General features: G+C 46.3%; 4 protein-coding genes across 4 annotated transcripts; 2 read left to right on the forward strand and 2 right to left on the reverse strand.

Annotated features, from left to right (window-relative positions):
• The first annotated feature begins 3591 nt into the window (after positions 1-3591).
• Cox6a1 (cytochrome c oxidase subunit 6A1) lies at positions 3592-5556 on the forward strand. Its single transcript, XM_090320263.1, has 3 exons — positions 3592-3734; positions 3868-4010; positions 5287-5556. Exons 1-3 carry the CDS (start codon positions 3632-3634, stop codon positions 5368-5370), a joined length of 330 nt encoding a protein of 109 aa, XP_090176389.1. The 5' UTR covers positions 3592-3631; the 3' UTR covers positions 5371-5556.
• A 1395-nt stretch (positions 5557-6951) lies between these two features.
• On the reverse strand, positions 6952-11189 carry Triap1 (TP53 regulated inhibitor of apoptosis 1). The gene is made up of 2 exons (XM_090320265.1): positions 10963-11189; positions 6952-8900 (listed from the first exon to the last, which is right to left on the reverse strand). Exons 1-2 carry the CDS (start codon positions 11107-11109, stop codon positions 8817-8819), a joined length of 231 nt encoding a protein of 76 aa, XP_090176391.1. The 5' UTR covers positions 11110-11189; the 3' UTR covers positions 6952-8816.
• On the forward strand, positions 11177-17703 carry Gatc (glutamyl-tRNA amidotransferase subunit C). The gene is made up of 4 exons (XM_090320264.1): positions 11177-11286; positions 11377-11546; positions 15275-15378; positions 17346-17703. Exons 1-4 carry the CDS (start codon positions 11206-11208, stop codon positions 17396-17398), a joined length of 408 nt encoding a protein of 135 aa, XP_090176390.1. The 5' UTR covers positions 11177-11205; the 3' UTR covers positions 17399-17703.
• A 1043-nt stretch (positions 17704-18746) lies between these two features.
• On the reverse strand, positions 18747-26840 carry Srsf9 (serine and arginine rich splicing factor 9). Its single transcript, XM_090320266.1, has 4 exons — positions 26584-26840; positions 21715-21875; positions 19999-20171; positions 18747-19255 (listed from the first exon to the last, which is right to left on the reverse strand). The coding sequence occupies exons 1-4, from the start codon at positions 26769-26771 to the stop codon at positions 19112-19114; spliced, it is 666 nt and encodes a 221-aa protein (XP_090176392.1). The 5' UTR covers positions 26772-26840; the 3' UTR covers positions 18747-19111.
• Between the last annotated feature and the right edge of the window lie 229 nt (positions 26841-27069).

Here is a 27069-nt window from a genome sequence, read left to right on the forward strand (position 1 = left end):
AGGTGGTAGACAGATAAATGATAGATGGATAGATGACAGATAGAAATAAAATAGGTGATAGAAAGATGATAGAAGACAGAGGATAGATGGGGAGATGATCTAGATGGACAGATGAGAGATATAGGTAGGTAGGTCTGTAGATAGATAAGATAAATAGATTAGAGAGGCTCGAGTGTGTGGGGGTATCAATATGATCAATCGCTCTATAGTCAGCCCTCGATCTGAGTGTGTGTGTGTTGGTATAAGGTCCTGAACTCAGGGCCTGGGTGCTGTCCCTTTCCTTTCCTTTCTTCCCCTCCTCCCCCATCCCTCTTCCATAGGATCTCACTGTATAATCCAGGCAAGGTCTTGTTCTCAGATGCTTCTGATACCAATCTCCGGAGTGCTGTAGCACAGGTAGGTTCCACCACGCCTGGCATTACTATTTCTCTTTTGGTTCCAGTCGAGGGAACCGTAACAGGAGGCCCTGAGTGAGGTGCCAATGGCCTTGCTGTGTTCCTGTCTGGTTCCACCTCCCTTCCTCTTCCCAGGATCCTGAGAGCACACAGCCACGTAGAAGGTGGGACTCCCTGGTCAGGCTCCGGGGCGGAGCCCGCACATGCGGAGCCTGCCACCCACTGGGCGACCGCGGTACTGCGGGCGCGGCGCCCGAGCCGCCCTCACCGGGCCGCCTGGCTCGGAATGGTGACTGTGCTTCTGACCCCAAGGCTTGTCTCCTGTCCTCAGGTGGCTTTCAATCTAATGGACGACCAATGTTAGCAATGGGAGTGTTAGGAGCCGCTTCTTATGATCTGCTTTTCTGGGAAGGCTCCTGTTCTTACAGCGCGAGTAGTATACTTTAGTACTCTAGTGGCAGAAAGTTTAAACAGAATTAAAGCCCTGACCTAACTCCTAACGTGTGCCCCCTTTTTCAAGATTTGCCTATACAGTTGACCAAGATGGAAGCAAACATTCATAATATGTTGGAGTGTGTCTTTGGTGTGTGTGTCCGTCGTGGGGCTTGGATTCTGGGTCTGGGTGCTGTCCCTAGGCTCTTCAGCTCAAGACTACCCCTCTACCCTTAGAGCTACAGCCCCACTTTTGGTTTTCTAGTGATTAATTGGAGATAAGAGTCTCAAGGACTTTAGTGCCCAGGCTGGCTTTGAACCAGGATCCTCAGATCTCGGCCTCCCAAGTAGCTAGGATGATAGGTGTGAGCCCCTGCACCCGGCTTTGTAGTGTATCTTAAAAAAAAACAAAACTTAGTGATATAATATGGATGGAACAATACATTTCAACACAATACATTAACTTGTGATAATGGTTCACGCTGATGGAATTTGGTGTGATATTTCCACATACACATACAGCATGCATTGATCACAGCCCTTCCCAGACTCTAGAAATTCCTACTTCCCATAGGATTCACAAAAAGTCGCTGTTCGTTTTCTTGTTTTATCTATCTATCTATCTATCTATCTATCTATCTATCTATCTATCTGTCTATCATCTGTCAGTCCTGGGGCTTGAGCTTAGGGTCTGAACACTGTCCTTGGGCTTTCTCAAGGCTAGAGCTCTTACCACTTGAGCAACAACACCACTTCCAGCTTCTTCTACATATGATGTGGTACTGAGGAATCGAAGCTGGGTCTTTGTGCATGCTAGGCAAACACTCAACCACTAGGCCAAACTCTCAGTCCCTTATTTATTTATTATTGTTTCATGGTACTGGAGTTTGAAGTCAAGGACTCACACTTGTTAGGCAAACAGATAATTTTGCTACTTGCACCACTCAGTCCTTTTGCTTTTAGTTTTTTTTTTTTTCCCAGTAGGGACTTACATTTCTGCTACAGCCAGCTTGGAATGGGAGCATTCCATTGATACTTCCTATGAAGCTAGGATGACAGGTGTGTACCATCATGCCCCATTGCAAACCGTGAATCCCAGGTTTCCAGAGTCAAGAAAATAGCATTCCAGGGCCTGGGAGTTCGGCCTAGTGATAGAGTGCTTGCCTAGCATGCACAAAGACCCATGTTCAATTTCTCAGTACCATATACATAGAAAAAGTAGGAGGAAATGATGTTGTGGCTCAAGTGGGAGAGCACCAGCCTTGAGGAAAAAAGCCTAAGGACAGTGCCCAAGCCCTGAGTTCAAGTCCCAGGAATGGCAAAAAAAAAAAAAAAAAGCAGAGAGAGAGCACAAAGTCCCGAGTTCAAGAATGAAGCCAAGTTTTGCTTAAGACAGTGCTCAAGCCCAGGACTGACAAAGAGAAAAAAAAGAAAATGGCATTTTAATTCTCTTTGCTAGACCTTATAGATCAGCATTCAGGTTCTCACAATGCCCAGATATTGAGATATAGTCTCTCAAGTTTGTTTTCTTTTCTTTGTTGTGTATATATATATATATATATATATATATATATATATACAGAGAGAGAGACAGAGAGAGAGACAGAGAGAGAGAGAGAGAGAGAGAGAGAGAGAGAGAGAGAGAGAGAGAGAGAGAGAGAGAGAGAGTTTTTTTTTTCCCAGTCCTGGGGCTTGAACTCAAAGCCTGAGCGCTGTCCTTGGACTTTCTCAAGGCTAGAGCTCTGCCACTTGAGCCACAGCACCATTTCCAGCTTTTTCAATGCATGTGGTACCAAGGAATCAAAGCTGAGTCTTTGTGCATACTAGGCAAGCATTCTACCACTAGGCTAAACTCCTGGGCCATTTGTTTTGTTTTGGTAGTGGGCCTTGAACTCAGTCTGGCACTGTCCTTTAGCTCTTTTTGCTCAAGGCTAAGTGTTCTACCACTTTGAGCCACAGTACCACTTTCAGTTTTATGCTTGGGTTGGGCTGGTTTTGATCCATAATTCCACTGAGTAGCTAGGATTGCAGGCATGAGCTACTGGTGCCTAGCTTCAATTCTTTTTTTTTTTTTTTTTTTTTTTTTTGCCAGTCCTGTGGTTTGAATTCAGGGCCTGTCTCTGAGCTTCTTTTGCTCAAGGCTCCTGCTCTACAATCTTGAGCCACAGTACCACTTCCAGTTTTTATGGTGATTAACTGGAGATAAGACTCTCACAAGCAGTTGGCCTGTGGCTCATGCCTATAATCCTAGCTCGCTCTCTCTCCCCACCCCTCTCCTCGCTCCCAGGACCTGCACATGCGCACAAAGGGTAGGTTCCCCCCCCCCACACACACACACAAGGAAGAGGAAAAGCGCATGCTCGCTCGTGCTGGGCGGCTCCAAGGATATCCTTTTATTTTTTCTGCTGATCCTGGGGTTTGAGCTCAGAGCTTGGGCGCTGTCCCTGAGCTGCTTTCGTTGAAGATGAGCGCTCTACTTCACTCACAGCAGCTCCACTTCCGACTTTTCGGAGTAGTTTAGTGGGGATAAATCTCACAGATTTTTCCTGCCCGGGATGGCTTCCAACCGTGCTCCTCAGCTCTCAGGCTCCTGAGCAGCTAGAATTACAGGCGTGAGCCGCCGGCGCTCCGCTCGGCTCCGCGGACTTTGAGAACTCAGTCAGGGATGAAGGTGCACCAGCAGCTCGTCCGTTACTCTGATTGACAAGGCACCATCCAATAGGAGCCACGCGAAGGCTGTGGCCCCGCCCCCTGAGGCACTTTCCCTACTTCCGCTTCCGGCGTCTAGGCGGTCCAGAACCAACATGGCGGCTGCTGCGGTATTAGTGTCCCGAGCTTCTCGGCTGCTTGGCCGGTCGGTGGTGAGGCGGCCCATGTCGAGCGGCGCTCACGACGAGGAGAGCTCAGGTATTGGGGCTGGGGTGGACGGGGCGAACCTCGGCGGCGCCGGGGCGAGGGGCGGGCGTGGTGACCTTGGCGTGAGGCCTTGGGGGAGCGGGCAGGCCCGACGCCCGCGCTGAGCGGCTGTCCATCTCCGCAGCTCGCATGTGGAAGGCCCTCACCTATTTCGTCGCGCTGCCCGGGGTGGGAGTGAGCATGCTCAACGTCTTCCTGAAGTCGCGCCACGGAGAGCACGACAGGCAGGAGTTCATCGCCTACCCCCATCTCCGCATCCGGACCAAGGTACGGCTCCAGCATCCCGACCGCGGCCGGCCGGCCGGGGGGATTTCTGTTGTAGGTCCGGCCAGGAGAACCGGTGTCGCTTTCCATTTCAGGGGAGGGGAGACCGAGTCTAAGAGGGGTCATGGCACCGTTTTCTTCAAGGTCGTAACACCGAGTGCCCTTCAGTTTTGCTTCCTACCTTTTGTTTTCTGATACAGTCCAGAAACAGTTGTCTCTTTTCGTAAAATCTAGAGGTCTGCCATCCCCCCTTTGGGAGTGGCAAGAGCTGAAGGTGATTTACCTTTCTAGGATGGAGGCCTCGGGCTGATTCTAACCCCACGATGAAGAGTCATGATGGTGGCTTCCTTTCTTCCCCTCCTATGCCAGCCAAAGCTGGGCTTTTTTGCTAAGGCCAGTCTTGTGGACTTTTCTGTCCAGGCTGGGCTTCAGTGATCTTCCGGGTCTTAGTCTCTATAGAGTAGCTAAGATTCCATGTGTGAGCCTCTTGCATCTGGCTCTTTTATTCCCCCCCACACACACACCTAGTGTTGCTAGGGATTAGACCAAGGGCATCTTCATACACCAAGCAAGCCCTCTCTTACAGAGTTACATCTCCTTTCCCTTCCCTATGTATCCTTCTTGTTCTTTAGTTATGGTGTCACCTAGCCCGTGTATGATTGGCCTTGTAGGAACTTATCCTAGATTTGAATTTGAAATCTTTGAACTCCCTTTTACCCTTGCACAGAATAATTAGGAATCAGACCTTGAAATTTTTCAGCCTCAGCACTGTTGTGCAATTTCTAGTTTAATCCCTAAAGTCAGTGTTTGTTTGCTTCCATTTTCTGGGAGGGAAATAGGGTTTTGGAGTGGATAGTTCTTGGGGAGGTGGGTGACATTTCTGTCCATCCACCGGGAAGGGTTTAGTGGCATATTTAAGTTCTACCCACTAGATGGCAGTACTACACTGCCCTACCCCCCTCCCCCAACTGTCTCCAGACACTGCTTCATGTTGCCTGGCAGGGTAAAAATTGTTCTCCTGGAAGCCATTGCCCTAGCTTAAGTTTGAATGGAGCTCAAAAATCTCTTTAAATAAGTATGCATGCCACTATCATTTTTAACAGATGATTTGAGGGGTTTACTTCTAAAACCCAGCACAGGATATACTAGTTTTTGTTATCCGTCACCTTATTTTAAGCAGTTCATGGCTATGTTGGTTTTTGTTTCTGTTTCTTCTTTTTTAAATTTTTTTTTCCTGAACTCTCTCTGGAATTACCTAATTGACATCTTTGCTCCGCAGCCCTTTCCCTGGGGAGATGGCAACCATACTTTATTTCATAACCCTCATACAAATCCTCTTCCCACTGGCTATGAAGATGAGTAAAGAGAACCTGGACCATCACCCAGGCACCCCGGACCACACCTTTGGTTTGGACCATTCCTCTGCACGTGGACCAGAAAAGTATATGGGACCTGAAGCTCACCTTCCTTTCTTATATCAAATGACAAACTGTTCTTCCATTCCTTTGCTTATAGCAGGAAATGGCCTAAATAAATAGTTTAGACTTAATTTGGTAATGAGCTGAAAGTTGCATTCTTTGTGTTTTTCTCGAGAAATTAATATTGATGGTGTTCTGTTTCTTCAGTGAATGTGTGTGCTGCTGTGAAAGTGTTTCAGGTCCAATACAGCCCATCGCCTACTATTTAACAGGTTCCTGCTTGCTTGCTTTCTTCCTTCTTTTTTTTTCCCCCAGTCCTGGGGATTGAACTCAGGGCCTGAGCACTGCCCTTGGGCTTTTTTCTCAAGGATAGTGCTCTTCCACTTGAACGAGAGCACTATTTCTGGCTTTACCTATGCATGTGGTATCGAAGAATTGAACCCGGGTCTTCGTGCATGCTAGGCAAGCACTCTACCACTAGGCCAAACTCCCAGCTGGCTTGCCTTTCCTTCTTTCTTTCTTTCTCTCTCTCTCTCTCTCTTTCTTTTCTTTCTTTCTTTACTAGTCCTGGGGCTTTATCTTAGGGTCTGACACTATCCTTGAGTTTGGTCAAGGCCAGGGCTCTACCACTTGAGTCACAGCACCACTTCTGGTTTTTTCTGAGTATGTGGTACCCAGGAATCAAATCCAGGGCTTTGTGCATCCTATGTAGGCATTCTGCCACTAGGCCATGCTCTTGGCCCGGCCCCTGCGTTCTTGACTTGGGATATATGAGACTAAGGGAGTAAGGCAAAGGCCTTTTTTAAAACTCCTAGACCTAAGAAAATCTCCAGCCTTAACTTCCTGAATACCTGGGACTGTAGCCATCTGTGTACCACTAAATACTGCTACTTGAAATAGTGAAAAATGTGACTGGTGAGTGTCCTGAGTTGAAAAGGAAAGGTGAGCCAGATGCTGGTGGCTCATACCCTTAACTCTGGCAACCAAGACTAGGGCTCCAAGCCAGCACAGGTAGAAAAGTGAAAAACTCTCCAGTTAAGAAATTGCAAACAATTGGTAAAAAGTTGGAAGTAAAGGTATATCTCAAATGGTAAAGAACCAACTTTGGGCATAAAAAAGCAAAGGGTGGGGTTGGGAGCGTGGCCTAGTGGTAAAGTGCTTGCCTAGTATGCGTGAAGCCCTGGGTACGATTCCTTGGTAGCACATACACAGAAAAAGCCAGAAGTGGTGCTATGGCTCAAGTATTAGAACACTAGCCTTGAGAAAGCTCAAGGATAATGCCCAAGCCCTGAATTCAAGCCCTAGGACTTGTGAAGCCCTGAGTTGAAATCCAGTACCAGCGCGCCATGGCACACACATGCACACACACACATACACACATTTACTAAGTATAAAGTATACTTTTTACAACTTACAACTTTTCCCAAAACTTTGTTGGAGTGGTGAACTTCTACAGTAGCATATACTGTTTTTGTATCAAGTACACCTTCCTTCCAGTATGAGTTACAATGAAAGAACATGGCTGGCTTATAGTTTATTCTCAAGAGTACAACGATGAGACAGTCTTGTAAGGTTGAAAAGAATACAAGTTATTTCTTAGTACATCCTTAACATAGGCAGTTTGTGGGGATTACATGACATTCTAAAGTATATAAATGCCCTCTTGATCCTGAGATTGTTTTGGTACTAGAACATAAATTTTAGATTTCATATAGACTATGAAATAACATTTAGAAGTGTTTGGGGTTTTTTTTTTTTGCTTCAATACTGAAGGTTGAACCAAAGGCCTTAAGCTTGCTAGGCAAATGCTCTATTACTTGAGATGTGTCCCCCCCAAACCCTTTTTTTTTTTTTTTTTTTTTGTGGGTCTTGGGGCTTTAAGCTCTGAACTTTGAGCCTGGGCATTGTCCCTGAGCTCTTCGGCTCAAGGCTACTACCCTACCCCTTGAGCCACAGTGCCACTTTCTGGTGGTTAATTGGTGATGAGTCTCATGGACTTTAGTGCCTCGGATGGCTTTGAACCGTGATCCTCAGATCTCAACCTCCCGAGTAGCTAGGATTACAGGTGTGAGCCACCATGTTTGGCAGCAAGATTTCTTTTTTCTTTTCTTTTTTTTGCCAGTCCTGAGGTTTGAACTCAGGACAGGGCCTGGGCACTGTCCAGGGACACTTTTTGCTCAAAGCTAGCACTCTGTCACTTGAGCCACAGCACTACTTCCAGCTTTTTTTGTGTATGTGGTTTCAGGAAATCAAACCCAATGCTTCATGCATGCAAGGCTAGCACGTTACCACTAGGCCAGGCTCCCAGCCCACCCAACCCTTTTTTTTTGAGATAGGGTCTAGCTAACTTTGTCAAGTTTGGCCTTAAAATCTGGATCCTCTTTGCCTCTTACTCTTGAGTACATGGGATCACAGGTATGTCACTACCAAGTTTCTAACTGCTTCTCTGTACTACACTTAGATAAATCTTCACCTTTGAGTTATAAGAGATAAAGCTCTCTGCAGTGTATGTGTGAGACATGAAATAAAGTACTAGATGTACATAAAGTGCACTGGATTACAGGGATAAATGATAAAATATAAATATTAGAATTTATTTCATCTTGATGATTATAGACATAGGGTAGGCTAGGCAAACAAAAATGAATCAAAGCACCCATCTCCCACATTTAACCAGATGCATTTTGCCTGTTTATAATGCAGGTTGACTTAATTCAGATGGAAGCCATTAACTGCAAACCTTTGTAATTTAGGTTCATCTGTAGCCATTCCAAGTATCATAATTCAATTATTTGCTGTAAACTCTGAGCCAGTATTTCAGTCTTGAAGCATTCATGTCTTAAGTCAGACACCTCTTGCTAAGCTTTTAAAAGCTGTCTTCCTCCTTGTTAACCCAAGCCATTAGCGATCTTAAATGTTATATAAAAGTAAATCCATGCTTCTAAGTATTGATCAAAACTTGTGCTCGGATCCCTTTGTAGAGCATTAGCTCCCTGAGGAAACAAAAGGGTCCTGACTGCTTTCATGAACAGTGACCCCCACACTGTGTATGTAATGTCTTTTGCAGCAGAAATCAAAAGGTCAAGGAGCCCTGATCATATTGGCTAGTTTATCATGATTTATGTAGAAGGTATACTTGAAGTTGATCCAGACTGTATATTGCAACCATAATCCCAAGAAATTGTTCAATTTTGCACACTGAGCTCCAAAGCAAGTGAGATGCCAAAGCAAGTGAGAAATCTCAAAGCATCATCTTTCACACATAGAAGAAACAACTTCCATCCCAAACTCATTAACTGCACTGCTGACTTCATAGCCTTAAGATGACAAAATCCAAAGTCCTCTTAAATTTCCTGATTAGAGGAATCCATTTTCAAGGTGGCAAGCAAGGTCAAGAAGTATTTTCAGGCTTTTCTTTGCCGTGGCCCATGAACTCCAGTCCTTCAATAGGAATCTCTTTCTCCTTTATTGCTTTCTGATGGGAGAAGAAAACCCATTATTAAGGTCTATAGGAAGTTTAAAGTCCAAAGTTTCTAAATGAAATGTGTTACACAGAAGTAAATCAGATACCACTAGATTCACAACTTTTCATGAACAAAGCAAGTGTTAGGCTGGAAACTGAAAAAGGGTTTCTTTTTTGTTTGTTTGTTTGTTTCTCAAGGGTAGTGGTCTACCATGGGAACCACAGCACCACTTCCAGCCTTTTCTATGCATGTGGTATCAAGGAATCAAACACATAGCTTTGTGCATGCTAGGGGAGGACTCTACCACTAGGCCACACTCCAGGCCTGAAAAAGGGTTTTATAGGTTCCCCTCACACACACCTTCCGGCCTGTTGGTGGCTCATGCCTGTAACCTAGCTACTCAGAAGGCTGAGCTCTGAGCATCACAATTCAGAAGCAACTTGGATAGGAGGTGAAGACTATCTCCAATTAACCACTAGAAAACCAGAAGTGGCACTGTGACTCAAGGGGTAGGGTGGTAGCCTTGAGCTGAAGAGCTCAGGAATTGTGCCCAGAGAGTCAGTTCTAGCTCCAAGACCGAGAAAAAAAGAAAAGAAAAGAAAGAAAAAGCCCAAGGACAGTGCTCAGGCCCTGATTTCAAGTCCCAGGATTGCTTAAAAAAAAAAAAAAAAAAAAAAAAAAAAAAAGAGCGCTATCCTTGGGCTCTGGGAAAATGCCCAGGCTCTGAGTTCCAACACTCACAACCGACTTAAAAAAAAAAAAAAAAAAAATTGCAGGCCGGGAGTTTGACCTAGTGGTAGCATGCTTGCCTACCATCAGCATGCACCAAGTCCAGGGTTCAATTCGTCAGTATCACATACACAGAAAAAGCCAGAAATGTTGCTGTGGCTCACGTGGTAGAGCTGTAGCCTTGAGAAAACCCAAGGAAAGAGTTCAGGTCCTGGGGCGGGGAGTTTGGCCTAGTGGTTAAAGTGCTTGCCTAGCATGCATGAAGACCCGGGTTCGATTCCTCGGTACCACATACATAGAAAAAAGCCGGAAGTGGTGCTGAGGCTCAAGTGGTAGAGCTCTAGCCTTGAGAAACTCCAAGGACAGTACTCAGGCCCTGAGTTCAAGCCCAGGACTGGCAAAAAAAAAAAAAAGAGTTCAGGCCCTGAGTTCAAGTCCCTAGGCCTGGTGGCATAAGCTTTTTTTTTTGGGGGGGGGGGCATGGGGCTTGAGCTTGAACTGGGCACTGTCCCTGAGCTCTTCAGCTCAAGGCTACCGCGCTACCCTTGAGCCAAGCCCCGCTTCCCGTTTTCTAGTGGTTAATTAGAGGTAAGTCTCACTAGAGGTTAATTGGAGACAAGAGTCTCATGTTCTTTTGTGCCTGGGCTGCCTTTGAATTTTGATCCTCAGATCTCAGCCACCTGAGTAGCTAGGATTACAGGCGCCTGGTGGCATAAATTTTTAATCCCAGTACTCAGAAGGAAAGAAAGGGAGGGAGGATGTTTGAAAAAAGTTAAGTGAAAGGAGGGGAGGACCTTCCACAGCACCTTAGCAAACCAAAGAAAGAAACACTTACCCAAGCGCAAGAGTAATAGTGCTAAGTGTGCCACCGACAATAAAATCCACAGCACCCAATTCTAGTGAACTTGAACAATTCACTTCCTATCTGTGGGTGTCAATTTCCAAGTAAAAAAGACGTTATGATGTCTAGTTTGCATAGTACCAAATCAACAGCCAAAGGCTGTTACTGTGTCCCAAGCTAACGCACGCTCCGCCAGACGTGGCGGCTCACGCCCGTAATCCTGGTTCTTACCTCCAACTACGTGGAGGCACCAGCCCAGCGCGGAAGAGCGAGCAACAGCTCGAGGCCCAGAACCGAAGCCCCAAGCGGGAAGGCACATGCGCGGGCAAACACGACTGGCCAAGTTGGACAAGCAGAAAGCCAGGCCGGCACTAAGCTCGAGGGAGATGGCAGAGAAGGTCAGGGGCCTCGGCTAGGCGGCTCCAACCTGCGGCCGTCCGACACTCTACTCAGAGTAGGAAGAGGCCTTGGGGTGGACAAGAAGGGCTCGCGTCGCCGCTCACCTGAACACACTGCTGGTACCGCTTGAAGAGATCGGTGCACGGGTCGCCGGAACCGTCCCCCTTAAGGAACTTCTCGGCAAACCAGCGGTTGAAGCACTGGTCGTACTCTCGCTTCATGTCGGTGCAAGCCTCCCCGACGCTGTTCATGGCGATGGCGGCGGCGGTGGCGGCGGGCGGCGCGCTCTGATGACATCACCCAGGTGCGCGTCTGTCGGCGTGACGCACTACGGCGGCCAAGAAGAAATGTGGGCGCGGGTTGTGTGGCGGGGCCTTCGTGCCTCCCGGAGCGAGCGCCGGCGATTCACCTCCCGAGAGGGTCCTCAGGTAAGGGCCGGGACCGCGTAGATAGAGGTAGTCCGGCTGGGACGCAGAGCCAGCGCCGCTCGGGACCCACGCCGCCCGCCTTGTCCGCAGGGAGGTCCGGTCACGGCCGAGGTGATCGAGCATCTGGAACGCCTGGCGCTGGTAGACTTCGGCAGCCGCGAGGCCGTGGCGCGGCTGGAGAAAGCCATCGCCTTCGCCGACCGGCTCCGCGAGGTCGACACAGACGGGGTGGAGCCCATGGAGTCGGTCCTGGAGGACAGGTAAACTCGGGGCGGTGGCCCCCGAAACCTTCACTATGGCGCCTGCGCCACCGTTTAAGGGGACTCAGTATTAGTGTCCTATTTCCCAAAGGGTAAAGGCTTTATTTAACAAGATCGCGAATTTCCCCTGTCACCCCGCCTGTCTTTACCCCTCCCCCCGTTCTTTAGGGGTCCTGCCACTCCCACTTAAAAACCCTCGGACTTCGGGGCCGGGAGTTTGGCCTAGTGTTAGAGTGCGTGCCTCGCATGCACGAAGACCCTGGTTCGATTCCTCGGTACCACATACATAGAAGTGGTGCTGAGGCACAAGTGGTAGAGCTCTAGCCTTGAGAAAGGCCAAGGACAGTGCTCAGGCCCTGAGCTCAAGCGCAGGACTGGCAAAAACAAACAAAAAACCCCTCGGACTTCGCAGTGTCTGTGTAAGTAGAAAGAAATCTCAGCTGCATTTTAAATCATCGCTTTCTGAACCCTACTTCTGACCCGGCGTAGTGGATCCCCGCTTGTACTCCCAGCTACTTAAGAAACAAAGAACCGAGCAGCGCGGTTCAACGCCAGCCAGGACAAAGTTAGCGAGCGCCACTCTCAAAACAGAAGGGACAGGGCCATAGTTAAAATGGTAGAGCACTTTTCTAGCATGCAAGGACCCGTTCGGTCCCCAATACCAAAAGCCAAGTTTGTTCCCTCTCTAAGCTTTTCTGTGGTTCCAAGGACCGAACTCAGAGCTTTGAACTTGTTAGTAGGCAGGCACTCTTCCACTGAGATAAATTCCCATCCCCAGTTCCCTCTTCAGGATCTCTGCACTTGGTTGTTTTGACCCTTGGATAAAATGCCTCCAAGTAATTGCATGGTATTCTCCCTCTTGGCACTTGAATTTCTCCTGACACCTGAAACTCCCTCTCCCTTTCCAATCACTATCCATTTTTAGTTTTCCTGGTATTTGTAATTTGATCTATGTCTCATTGTTTACAATATAAACTCACTTTTTGACTTGCTTAGTTGTTACTGTTTCAAAAATTTTAGTTTTTTTCTTTTGGAAGTCAGTACTGAGGCTCAAATTCAGAACCTCACTTTCTGAGTTGGTTCTCCCTCCCCTATGGTATAGCTGCTATGATACATCTTGCTCAGTTGCAGATGGTTTTATCTCTTCTAAGTAGGTGGCCATGGTGAAAGATGCATCCAAGGGTACAGAAAGGAGTTAGGCCCCAATATGACCTGTTAGAAGTCAATATCCTTAAGCAAGTCACTCTTTGTTTCCTCCATCTCTTCATAGGTCTCTAGCTTTTTCTCTAAGTTGGCCATGTTGCATCCCATTGAACTCCCTTCTTTGAATGTGCTGGGCTTTCTTATTCTGGGTTTATGCTAGTGTATCTGCCAGAAGTCCATTTCCCATCCATATACTATCCTTTAGCAGTGTGGCACTTTTTTTTTTTTTGCCAGTCCTGGGGCTTGAACTCATGGCCTGGACATATCCTTGGACATTTTTTGCTCAAGGCTAGTGCTCTGCAATGAGCAACAGCATCACTTCGGGCTTTTTTCATGCATGCTAAAGGAGCACTCTACCACTAGGCTACGCTCCCAGCTTGGCAGCACATGTTTTGTGTATATGCTTCCCACAATGGCTGGGTTAGGTACCTTTGCTATGTCTTTGACAGGGTCTGTTGCATTTAGCACATGTAATTAAGAGCATGTCTTACAATTGCCTTTTTATCTATTTCCACCAAAAGTAATCTGCCCAGAGTAGTCATCTCAAATACTTATTAAACATGAATCTTGGGAAATAATTACCATTTACCTCTACCTCACAGTTTGTCGGGATGATCTACAAACTAGTCTATTTGCATTTGAGCATAGCTCCTCTTGCCTTGGAGCACTTCCAATAAAATAAGAATGTTGCTTCAGAGCTGGGTGCGGTGGCTCACACCTGCAATCCTAGCTATTCAGGAGGCTGAGATCTGAGGATCAAGGTTCAAAGCCATCCTAGACACTAAAGAAAAGAACAAAAGAATGTGAGACTCTTATCTCCAATTAATCACTAAATCACTAGAAAAGGGGAAGTGGGGCTGAGGCTTAAGAGGTAGTAGCCTTGAGCTGAAGAGCTTAGGGACAGTGTCCAGGCCCAAAGTTCAAGCCCCACGACCCCCCTGCCCCCCCCAAAAAAATGTTGCTTCAGCTAAGGCTGTAACTAAAGTAGCAGGAAGCTTTGCCTTGCATGCAGAAGACCCTTGGCTCAACTCCCAGTACCAGAATAACAAAAAATTTGCTGCTTCCTTTTTTGTGCCAGTTCTAGGGCTTCTGTAGTTAATTGGAGAGTCTCACATAGCCCTGCTTCAAACCATAATTCTCAGATCTTGGCCTCCTCAGTTCCTAGGATTATAGGTGTAAGCCACCAGCACTTGGCTCCTTGTTTTTACTGGTATACTGAGGTATGAACTCAGAGCTTCATATTTGGTAAGCTACTGTTCTACCTTCACACCTCCAGCCTCGCTTCTTGCTGGTTCTTTTGGTGATGAAGTCTATTGAACTCTTCCTTGGGCAGGCCTAGAACCATGATCCACCAGATCTCAGTCTCCAAAGTAGCTATGGTTACAGGGGTGAGTCATCAGCACCTGTCTCCCCTTCCCCCATCGATGTTACTGGGGTTCTGGGGTTCTTGAACTCGGCTTTGTGGTTGCTAAGCAGGCATTCTGCACTTGAACCACTCAAACCCCTCTAATCTTTTTGCACTATAATTTTTTTTAGGGGGGTTCCAGTTGTAAGGCTTGAACTCACAGCATGGACACTGTCCCTCAGCTTTTGTTCAATGCACTGTTTTTTAAAATGGGATCTCACATATTTTGTCTATAAATCCCCTATTTGCCCTTCCCATATAGCTGGGATTACAGCCAGTCACTCAGATTTTATTGGTTGAGATCAAGTCTCAGATCTAGCCTCAGACTATGATTCTCTCACTCTTTGCCTATATGTAGCTGGAATTATAAGCATTAGCCACCATGACCAGTTTTCTTTTTTATCAGTTGTAGGACTTGAACTCAGGGCCTGGGCCCAGTCCCTGAGCTTTCTCACTCAAGGCTAGTACTCTATCGCTTTGAACCATAGCACCACTTGGGTTTTCTGGTGGTTAACTGGAGATGAGTCTTCATGTACTTTCCTGCCTGGGCTGGCTTTGATCCTCCATCCTCGGAGCTCAGCCTCCTGAGTAGTTAGGATTATGGGCATGAGCCATCAGTGCCTAGCATATTTTTTAAATTATTATTATTGGCCAGTCTTGGAGCTTGAACTCAGGACCTTGGCACTGTCCTTGAACAATTGTTGCTCAAGCCAATGCTTTGTCCCTTCCGATTTTTTCTGTGTATGTGGACCCAGGAATTGAACCCAGGGCTTCATGTGTGCTAGGCAAGCACTCTACCACTAGGCTATGCTCCCTGTCCCCTTTCTTTCCTCTTTTTGTTTTTTTCTCTTTCTTCCTCTTTTTTTTTTTTTTTTGCCAGTCCTGGGGCTTGAACTCAGGACCTGAGCACTGTCCTTGGGCCTTTTCCTCAAAGCTAGTGTTCTGCCACTTGAGCCACAGCACTAATTTATGTGGTACAGAGGAGTCGAACCCAAGTCTTTATGCATGCTAGGCAAGCACTCTACTAGTAGGCCAAACTCCCTGCCCCCTAGTCTTTCTTGATGCTCTTCCTGTAGTCCTGTTCTCTGAGAAGGTAACCTTGAGCTTCTGGGTTTTGTAGATGTCTATACTTGAGATCAGACAATGTAGTGGAAGGCAACTGTGCTGAAGAAGTACTACAAAATTCCCAACACGTCGTGGAAGAGTATTTTGTGGCCCCCCCAGGTATGTGCTGTCTACAGTGGCATAACAGAAGTGGCTCATGCCTGTAATCCTTATCTAAACTCAGGAGGCTGAAATCGGAGAATGGAGGTTCAAAGCCAGCCCATGCTCTAAAGACTGTGAGACTCTTATCTCCACTAGAAAAGGGGAAGTGGGGCTGTGGCTCCAGAGTTAGGCTGGTAGCCTTGAGCTGAAGAGCTCAGGGACAGTACTTAAGCAACCCAGTTCAAGCCATACAACTCATTAAAAAAATAAAATCACGGGCTGGGAGCATGGCCTCATGGTTGCCTAGCATGCATAAAGCCCTGGGTTCAGTACCACATACTCAGAAAAAGCCAGAAGTGATGCTGTGGCTAAAGTGGTAGAGTGTTAACCTTGAGAAAACCCAAGGACAGTGCTCAGGCGCTGAGTTCAAACCCAGGACTGGGGGGAAAAAACAATTTGGCAAGTAAATGTAGTCTAGGCATGGTTTGCAAACCCTGGTGTGGACCTGCATTTTCAATGTTACTTTAAATATTTTAGATTGTTTTTTCTGGTGCTAGGGATTGAACTTAGGGCCTTGTACATGTTAGGCAAGTGCTCTACTAATGGAATAGTAGACTCCTTGCAAATAAAACTCCCTGTGGTCAGCTCAGGTGTGTGGTCACCACTATATGGGTCTCATCAAGATGCAATTAAAAGTACTCTCTGAAGTGAGGCACTGGTGGCTCATGCCTGTAATCCTAGCAACTCAGGAGGCTGAGATCTGAGGGTTGTGGGGTTCAAAGCCAGCCCTGGCAGGAACGTCTGTGAAACTCTTATCTCCAGTTAACCACCAGAAAACTGGAATTGGTGCTGTGGCTCAAAATGATAGATCTCTACTCTTGAGCAGAAAAAGCTCAGGGATAACACCCAGGCCCTGAGTTCAAATTCTAGGACCAAAAAAAAAAAAGCTGTGGTTTAAGCAAGGGTGGGAAAATAAGCCAGCAAACTTTTCGGTGAAACTCTTAAAAACATGCCTGGAGGGTTGGGAATTTGGTCTAGTGGTAGAGTGCTTGCCTAGCATGCATGAAGACCCGGGTTCGATTAAATTCCTTGATACCACATACATAGAAAAGGGTAAAAATGGTGCTGTGGCTCAAGTGCCTTGAGAAAGTGCTCAGGCCTTGAGTTCTAAGCCCTAGGACTAGCCAAAAAAAAAAAAAAAAAAAAAAAAAAGAACAAAAAACCACAAATGCCTGGGGCTGTGAATGGGTTGAGTGCTTACTTAGTATGCACAAAGATCTGGTTCAGTTCCTCAGTACCACATACATAGAAAAAGGTGGAAGTGGTGCTGTCGCTCAAGTTGTAGAGCTCTAGCCTTGGGAAAACCCAAGGACAGGGGGCTGGCAAAAAAAAAAAAAAAAAAAGCCTATGATTTAGTGATGCAGAGGTAGAGAGAGAAGACTATGATCGATCTTGCCATCTCAAAACAAGATTTCCCTATTTCCATAGATGTAGCTACTCATGCATCATATCTCTTAAACAGAACCAAATGTTCCACTTGCTTCAGGCTTTGCTTCTTAAACTGAGTTCCATCTCAGTCTTCCATTTTTACTTGCATATTAATGGTCAATTCACTTGTTCCTATCCCTTATTGAAAAGTTTATATTAATTTGGCTTCACTTACAACTGATTCTGATTGCTGTACTTTTTTTTCCCCCCCAGTCCTGGGGCTTGAACTCAGGACCTGGGCACTGTCCTTGGACACTTTTTGCTCAAGGATAGTGCTCTGCCACTTGAGCCACATAGTACCACTTCAGGCTTTTTCTGAGTATGTGGTAAAGAAGAATTGAACCCACGGCTTCATGCATGCTAGGCAAGCACTTTACCACTAAGCTATGCTCCCAGCCCTGCTGTACATATTTCTATTGTTTCCCATGAAATGAATGCAGAGTGCATTGGAACTGCAGCCTCAGCTCTTAACAATCTTCCTTATTGTTTCCAAACAGGTAATATCTCTTTGCCAAAGCTGGGTGAACAAGAACCCTTCCCTCATGGCTGATAGCTAGCTATTCTGGGAAGGGAGTACCCTGTGAACACGAAAACGCAATGGTGGCACTGGTATTGTTCACATTAGTGTCTTACTTCCTTCTAACACCTGAAAAAGTGGATGCTTAAGGAATTCTTAGTAACTTTTTTCAAGATACAATTAGAATATGTCTAACTAAACAAGGCAATGAGTTCCTGATGCTAATGGAAGAGGGAATATCAACTTCCAAGGAAATGGATCAAGTATTTACTTACAGGCCTATTCAGTATGGAAGTTATGCTCTTTCACCTCCGTCTAAAAAGATTATGTCTACCAAACTGTGTATACTTGAACTTGTTTATTTATGAAAAAGAGTTGTCATTTTTCTTTTCTGTGCTGTTTCTCCCCACTTGAGTGGCATTATCTTGTCAGGCATACTTGCATTTGTTCCTGGGTACCTACCTGCTTTATTCTGAGCAGAGAGCTTTCTAGAAGGTTCTTGAAAACACTGAGTAAACTGTTTTAAGAACTTCTAAGCTCAACCACCTTCCATAAGGTGATTATATGTAAATAAAATATTAACTAGCTCTGTAGTTTATCTCTGAAAAGAGAACTTTTAAAAAGTAGTCATGGGGGGGCTGGGAGTTTGGCCTAGTTGTATAGTGCTTGCCTAGCATACACGAAGACCCGGGTACAATTCCTCAGTACCACATACATAGACAAAAGCCGGAAATGGTGCAGAGGCTCAAGTGGTAGAGCTCTAGCCTTGAGAAAGTCCAAGGATATAATGCTCAGGCCCTGAGCTCAAGCCCAGGACTGGCAAAAAAAAAAAAAAAAAGTAGTCACAGGCCAGGAGCTGGTGGCTCACACCTGTAATCCTAGCTACTCAGGAAGCTGAGATCTGAGGATCACAGTTCAATGCAAGCCCTGGCACAAAAGTCTGTGAGACTCCTAATCTCCAATTAACTACTAGAAAACCAGATGTGGTGCTGTGGTTCAAAGGGGTAGAGCAGTAGCCTTGAGCTTAAGAGCTTAGGAACAATGCCCAAGCCCAGAGTTCAAGCCCCACAAATGACAAAAAAAAAAAAAAAAGGTAGTCATGGGCCTATTCCCATTCTTTCTACTCTTCCTGTATCTGTAGTGCTTTTCTAAGGCAATTTAATCTACAAGGTTGCCTTGAATTGTAAGATGAGCTTTTAATTCTGATCTTGTCCAACTGGTTATCAAGTCTCCATCAAAACAAACTATCATTACTCCCAAAAGTTATCCAGTTCTTACAGACTGAGTACAAATCATTATTACAACTCAGTGGTTTCATTTTTTTTAGCCTCTACCTCTGAAGTGAAATCTGTATACAATCAAGAACAACCACACTTATCAATTACTAAACACTTAAAATATATTTCTAAACAGAATGGGCCAACTCAGTCACAGTAACTGCTGATATTCAAAGCAAAACAGCCCACAAAGACAGCACTGATTTCTTTTCCCATAATTGGGTAAAAAATATACAACTTGCTTCTGAACCAAAACCACTTGTGCAGTTTAAAACACTTTGCTGCTAATATGGCCCTGGTGGAAATTATGTTTTTCTTCTTTTTTTTTCTCCCTTAAAAATTTTTTTTAAAAAAATTTTCTAAGACACTAAATTATCAGTCTGGAATGTATACCAATCTGGAATGTAGAACCTGAGCATAAAGCAGCTCAGGTCATCTAAAAAAATAAAGAAAATTCCCATCACTTGTCTCAATAGGGTCTGAAAGGAGAGAAGTAGTGTGGGGAGACCCTGCTTTGGTATGGAGAGTCACGGCCCCTTGACCCAGACCGAGAACGTGAGTAGCCATAGCTTGTACTTCTCTCAGGATAAACTCTGATGTAGGACGTTTCACCCTGAAATTCAAAGAGAATGAAATAAGTACCAGAAGAATGAGCAAATCTTTAACTAACCTGGCTGCCTAACAATAGTTAACTTTTGAGCACATAATCTATATATGGCAGCTATTAAACCTTCATCACATAAGGGGAGGTATCCTTATCACATATTAAGAAGGAGGCCAGGAGTTTGGCCTACTTGTAGAGTGCTTGCTTAGTATGCACAAAGACCTGGGTTCGATTCTTCGGTACCACATACATAGACAAAAGCTGGAAGTGGTACTGTGGCTCAATGGTAGAGTTCTAGCCTTGAGAAAGCCCAAGGACAGTGCTCAGACACTGAGTTCATGCACCAGGACTGGCCGGGAATGGCGGCTAACACCTGTAATCCTAGCTACTCAGGAGGCGAAGGTCTGAGGATCTGCGGTTCAAAGCCAGCTCGGGCATTAAAAGTTCGTGAGACTCTTTGGTAGCCTTGAGCTGAAGAGCTCAGGGACAGTGCCCAGGCCCAGAGTTTAAGCCCCACGACTGACCAGGAAAAGAAAAAAAGGGAAGAAAATTAGCCCAAGTGGGTGATGGTGATTCACATTCATCATCTTAGATACTCAGGGGACTAAGATCTAAGAATCAAGGTTCTTTCCAATTAACTGGCAAAAAGATGGAAGTAGAGCTATGGCTCAAGAGGTACAACAGAAAAAAGGACAAAGAGCAAGACACTGGGTTCAATCCCTATCGCCAAAAGAAAGAAGTGGGGACCTTACCTCATGAGAGCGGAATTTTGTATCATCCAGTTTGCGTAGGGCATATTCCATGTCCTCTTTTCTGAGGTATTCAACCATCCCCATTCCATCTTTCTGAACATCTGCATAACACACGTCCCCAGCTTCTCGCATGTGATCTTTCAGGTCCTGCCAGCTGCCTGATGGAGGAAGTCCTAGGCACAGAGAACATGAGAACCCAACTTCTTTAGCCATGTTAGCTGCCCTATTAAGATTCAGTAATACCTATGGTCTCTCCCCTATCATTTAATTCCCACGGGTCCCCAAATCACAACACTATGTAGTAGAAAAAACGAGAGAAAAGCACTGAAGTACATGGTGAAGCTGGTCTTAGACAAACTTTTAGAGACCAAACTTATCAACAAGCATCCTGGTGCAGGTTTTAGTACCTCTGGGAACTCACAGCCTTTCTTTGTCCTTCCATTTTTCCCATTACCAAATTATTCCTTGCCTGACCAAGTTTCCCAGGACATGAGAATTCTCAAACAGGTCAATGAAATAAAGTGTAGCTGAAGGTAGCAATACAACAAAAAATACCTACAGTTTGTTTTCCTATAGAAATGACTGACAAACCAAAGTACCTCTTAAAGAGATCACCAACATTCTTCACTACAGTTGGGGGATGGGGGAGGGAAGTAATACTCAGACGCTAAAACTAGTTGGGAGTCATACAACCCTACCTTATGTCATGAAAGGGAAATGTGCTCCTGCTCTCAAAGGCTGTGTTTACCGCTCACAGCTCAGGACTGCAGCCATTTCCTAATAGTTTTCTAAGCAGGATTTCAGAGCAGCATGGAGAGAAAAAAAAGATAATGTATGACATCCTGAAGGAGGGAATAGAGTTCTAGGGTTACAAAGGGATACAAGAGAGGCAGATATTGAGCATCACTCGTAAGCACATGGGAATTTGCTATGGTTAAGACATTCACATATTAGTGCTAAGCTCAAACATTTCTACCAGTGTCTAGCAGTCCCCTACAAAATGTAGAAGGCCCCAGGTATTTTTTTTTTTTTAACATTATGTTAAGGTCTCAAAGATATATAAACAGCTGAATTTAGCTTTTTTTTTTTTTTTTTGCCAGTCCTGGAGCTTGAGCTCAAGGCGTGTTCTTGGACTTATTCAAGGCTACAGCTCTACCACTTAAGCCATAGCACCACTTCCAGCTTTTTGTATGTGTTATGGAAAAACTGAACCCAGGGCTTCAAGCATGCTAGGCAAGTACTCTATCACTAGGCTACACTCCTGGCCCTGAGTTTAGCATGTTATCATTTATACACATTAAACAGATATGCATTATTAACTTCAGTTACAGTGGCCAAATCTGGCCTTTTTAGGATTCAGAGCTAGGTAAGTTGTTAAGAGTCTGGCTCTTGTAATACCTTTCACATTAACCAGATATCAAAATACATTCTAAAAGAAAATATCTTTAGGATTCTAGCTCTTTTTGCCATCATCTTTCCAACTTCTCAATAAGGAACCCTATACAAGCATATTTATGTTCTACTACGACTCAACTACAGAGCAGTTTCAATTGCTGACTGACAAGCCAGTGCAGGGCTTTAGACTGTCACTGTGCATGCATAGGTTATTGAAAAGAAAGCCCATGTATCTCATGCACTAAATAACAGCTAACACTCCTCATCAGTAGACTGTGCTAAGCAGTTTACATGCATCATCTCAGTGAGAAAGTTACATACCTGAAACAAGAACTCGGAAATCAGATCTTCTTGTAGGAGGCCCAGTCCTTGCACCTCGGGTCCACCCACCCCGACCGCCGTAGGTCCTAGGAAACTCCACACGAAGCCGACATTGGCCATAATCATATCCATTCCTTCCATAAATGGCATCCTCAGCATCTCTGCAAAGAAAAACTTGCAGTCAGTGGTGCCCAGGAAGGTAGATGACTTTCCAGTGAAGGGGAGGAATCATTAAGAGGGAAAACTGAAAAGGAAAAAAATCAGGACCTGGATGCCTTAAAGATCTTTCATGGCAGTAAAAATTTACAGTTGTCAGATACATAAAGATTTTTAGTATGAAATGGTAATGGACTACAAATAAAAGGACTGAGAAAAACAAAAACAATCCTGTTGAGAGTTTTTACCACTAAATTTCTCTCATCTTAGTAGTTTCTCAAAACGTATACATTTGGCCTTAATATTCTTTCATAAAGCCTAAGATGGGGAGGAGTATGGCCTAACAGTAGAGTGCTTGCCTAGCACGCACGAAGATCTGGGTTTGATTCTCTGGTGCCACACACATGAAAAAGCCAGAAGTGGTGCTGTGGCTCAAGTGATAGAGCGCTATCCTTGAGAAAGCTCAAGGACAGGCCCAGGCCCTGAGTTTAAGCCCCAGGACTAGTAAAAAAAAGAAAAAAAAAAAAAAGCCTATACAAACACCCATTATAAAACAGATTTAGAACATATTCGTATTAGGGAGGCTGACAGGAGTCTAAGTTCAAGGCCAGCATCGACTGCATTGTGAAACTGTTCCCCCCCCACCCCAAAAAAAAGACCCTGCAATCTGATCTACTTGGGAGGTAAGATAACTTTCTAACAAATGAAAAAATGAGTGTCTCACCCTTCTAATCCTAGCTACTCAGAAGACTGAAATCTGAGGACCATGGCTCAAAGCTAGCCAGGGCAGGAAGATCTATGAGACTCATCTCCAATTAATCAGAAAACTGTGGCTCAAAGTGGTGGAGTGACAAGCCCTGAGTTCAAGCCCCACGACTGACCAAAACAAAGTGTCAGGTGGCTGGTGACTCACCTGTAATCCTAGCTGCTTGGGAGGCTGAGATCAGTGTCTAAAGAGCACTAGTCTAGAGCCTATCAGCTCAGGGACAGGGACTGTCCCCAGGCCCAGAGTTCAACATTCAGGATAGCAATAAATTATGAGACTCCATCTCAATCATTGGCTGAGTAAGCTGAGAAGCACATATCATCCTGCAATATGGAAAAGGTAAGAGGACAGAAGGCTCCACTGGCTTGCCTTAAAAATAACCCTCGGAGCCAGATGTGGTGGCTCATGTCTGTAATCCTAGCTTCTCAGGTGGCTGAGATATGAGGATTGAGCCAGCCCGGGCAGGAAAGTTGGCCCGTGAGACTCATACTTTCCTATCAACCACCAGAAAACCAGAAGTGGCACTGTGGTTCAAGGGGTAGGGCAGTAGCCTTGAGCTAAAGAGCTCAGGAACAATGACCAGGCCCAGAGTTAAAGTCCAGCAACCGACAAAAATAATAATAATAATACAAAAATCCTTGGGCTGGGAATATGGGTTAGTGGTACAGTGCTTGCCTAGCATGCATGAAGCCCTGGGTTCTATTCCTTAGCACATAAACAGAAAAATTTGGAAATGGCATTGTGGCTCAAGTGGTAGAGTGCTAGCCGTGAGTAAAAGAAGTTCAGGTACAGTATTCTGGCCCTGAATTCAGGCCCTAGGACTGGCCAGAACAAACAAAAAATCCACTACAGGTTACCAGTAGCTGATATCTACTATCCTAGTTACTCAAGAGGCTGAGATCTGGGGTTTGAAGACTGGTTTGAAGCCAACCAGGAATGAAAAGGTCTGCAAGACTTCATCTCCAATTAGCTAGCAAAATGCTCAAATAGCAGTAATCCCACATAAGCAAGAAAGCTATGCCAGAACATGAGGGCCTGAGTTCAAAACCTGGTATCAGCACTAAAAAGGAAATAAAGGAGAGAGGAATACAATACAAATGCCATGTTTGGCAAAAATAAAGTTTTTAAAGTCGGTCTTCACTATGTGGAAAGGCAGGTTTGAAACAGTCTTCTTGATGTGGTACTGATGCTGAAATTATAGACAAAACCAACACTTTTGTGTGTGTGTGTGTGCCAGTCTTGGGGTTTGAACTCAGTATAAGGCGCTGACCCTGGGCCTTTTATTTTTATTTTTATTTATTTTTTTGCCAGTCCTGGGCTTGAGCTCAGGGCCTGAGCACTGTCCTTGGACTTTCTCAAGGCTAGCACTCTACCACTTGAGCCTCAGCACCACTTTCGGCTTTTTGCTATGTATGTGGCACCAAGGAATCAAACCCAGGTCTGTGTGCATGTTTGGCAAGCACTCTACCACTAGGCCAAACTCCTGGCCCTGGGCCTATTATTTTTACCTCAAGGCTACAGCATTTACCATTTGAGCCACAGCACCACTTCCAGGTTTTTGGTGATTATTTGGAGATAGAAAGTCTGTAATCCAGCTGCGCACCAGTGGCTCACGCCTGTAATCCTACCTACTCAGGAGGCTGATCTGAGGATTACTGTTTATAGCCAGCCAGAGCACAAAGTCAGTGAGACTCTTATCTCCAATTAATCACCAGAAAACTGGAAGTAGAACTGTGGCTCAAGAGGTAGGGTGCTTGCATTGAAGAGGCCCAGAGTTCAAGCCCCTTGACAGACAAAAGAGAAAAGTTTAATTCTAGTTTCTCAGAAACTGAGATTTGCAGATTGAGGTTCAAAGCCAGCTGGAATAGGAAACCGTGAGGCTCTTATCTTCAGTTAATCACTGAAAAAGCAGGAAGCAGTACTGTGGCTCAAGTGGTAGATTGCTAGCCTTAAGCAAAAGTTCAGGGACAGCTAAGTCCTGCCTATGCCCAGCACAGGTGTTTTTTTTTTGTCGGTTATGGGGCTTGAACTTGGAGCCTGGGTTCTGTCCCTAGGCCTCAGTGCTCAAGGCTAGTGCTCTATCACTTGAGCCACAGTGCCACTCCCAGTTTTGGGGTGATTAATTGGACACAGGAGTCTTGCTGGGACTTTAATTCCTGGGCTAGCTTTGAACCACAATCCTGATCTCAGCCCCCTGAGTAGCTAGGATTATAGGTATGAGCTACTGGGGCCTAGCAAAACAAAAACCTTTTTTTTTTTTTTTTTTTTTTTTTTTTGCCAGTCCTGGTGTAAGCTCAGGGCCTGAGCACTGTCCTTGGATTTTTTTCTCTCAAGGATAGAACTCTACCACTTGAGCCTCAGCACCACTTCTGGCTTTTTCTAAGTATGTGGTACCAAGGAATCGAACCTGGGTCTTTGTGCATGCACTAGGCAAGCACTCTACCACTAAGCCAAACTCCCGGCCCAAAAAAACAAAAACCTTTTAAGTGTAACTTTTTACAAATTTTGGAGAACTACCTTGTCAAAATCCACTCTGGGCCAAAATTTTATCAAAAGGTAAATACCCCCCACACACACACACTCAAATACATACACAGTGCACCACAAATTGGACCTAAAGCCTCAAGGATGCTAAGAAAATGCTTTTTACAGCTGAGTTATTCAGTAAGTTTAATGTTTCTTAGAAGTGCCCGTTAAACAATGGCCTTATACCTTGTGTAGACAAGCGACAAGCAGAGCTGAAGGTGGCCACAGCCACCCCCATATAGTCTGTCAAACATGCCCACAATTCTAGTACTAGGGAAGCTAAAGTAGGAGGATCTCTAATTTGAGACCAGCCTGGGCTGCAAAGGGAGACTCCAAGAAAAGCAAGGAGTAGCAGGTCCAGGGCAACCCAGACCACCATATTATGCGCCTGGAGCAGAGATACTAGCACTTCAAGTCAGACTATGAATACAAGGACTGGAGTTAGTGGCCTTCCATGGAGTGTTTAATCAAACTTTTACATCTCTAATGTGAACAATATGCCTACTTGACAGCGTTATCATAAGGCCTAAATAAGATACTAATGTGAGAATGCTTTGTTGGAACCTTCACACACTGATATCAGAATAGGGCTTTTCTGTTATGATAGGGCTGAATGAAGATGTAACAGATCAAAACGTAACTATGTATTTTAAGGCAGAACAGGGGGTTCAAATCTTATCTCCTTTGCTGAATAGCCTCTTTCTCAACAAGTCTCCAGATTTCCTCATCATCTGGAAAACAGGAACCCCTTCACGGCGGTTGAAAGTGCAAAATATACAGCATGGGCCGCTTGACACTGAGCACTGGGGGGAGCAAAACACACAGTGGCTCGGTTGGCTAAGGAGTAGAGGCATGGGCGTCCCTCCTTTACGTGTAAACCTAGGTCTGTTTGGGGGGCAAAGAACAGCTGTGCGTCCTCAGCCATCGAAGCCTTAGGGTGCTTCCCGCCGCCCGGCTGGTTCCCGGGGGCACTGCCGGCCGCCCGCCCACGACGTGGGCAAAGCGGGGAGCAGGGCCGGGTGCAGCCTCTGGGCGACACCCTCGGTCCTTGCGGAGCTCCAGGGCTCTTCGGGCGCGCGGGCCATCCGATTTCCAAATCACCGGGACGAAGACCCACCCCGGGGCTCTTTAGAAGGTTCCCCCATTCCATTAGAAGGCCCGGGTCCGGCGCGCGCGGCGGGGGTGCGCTCCACCCCAGGAACCCCATCGGGGCGTCCCCGTCCCCGCCGCCTGCCTCCCGCTAACGGTGACTTCCGTGACTTCGGGCCCCGGAGAAAGGGAATGGAGGGGGGGGGGGGCCCGGCCGATCACTCCCGCAGTCCCGGCCGCGAAGCAGACGACGGGGTCAGGGTCCCCGGAGCCCAGACTCGGGGCGCTCCGGTCAAACGACACCCGGGGGCGCGGCGGGGCGGGGGTCTCACCGCGGGTCCTCGAAGCGCACGAAGGCGAAGGGCACCAGGCCGTGCCGGTTCTTGAGCTCGATCTCGCGGATACGGCCGTACTTGTAGAACAGGTCCTCCAGGTCCTTCTCCCGCACGTCGGTGGGCAGGTTCCCCACGTAGATGCGCCCGTCGCCCTCGCCGCCGCGCTCGTCCGTCCAGCCCGACATCCGCACCGGCCGACGCCGCGGGCCCGCCGCAGCCCACGTCGTCCCAGCCGCCGCCGCCGCCGCCGCCGCCGCCGCAGGCGCCGCCTCTGCCACTGGCGCCCCAGCAGCGTCCCCGCGAGCTCGCCGCGCTCAGCATTGTGGGAACGCCGAGCGGAAGCGCGCCGGCTGAGGGAATCCTCTTAAAGGGGCCGCGACGGCGACAACTGCGCGTCCCCCGTGGCGCTGAGGGAGCTGGCTGGGCTGGGATTTCTGTCCGCCGACGCAAGCCCCTCGCGGTCGGCGTGGATTGGATGAGTGA

This window comes from Megascapheus bottae, chromosome 28 (genome assembly GCF_031878675.1).
Source record: "Megascapheus bottae isolate mThoBot1 chromosome 28, mThoBot2.hap1, whole genome shotgun sequence".
Taxonomy (NCBI): domain Eukaryota; kingdom Metazoa; phylum Chordata; class Mammalia; order Rodentia; family Geomyidae; genus Megascapheus; species Megascapheus bottae.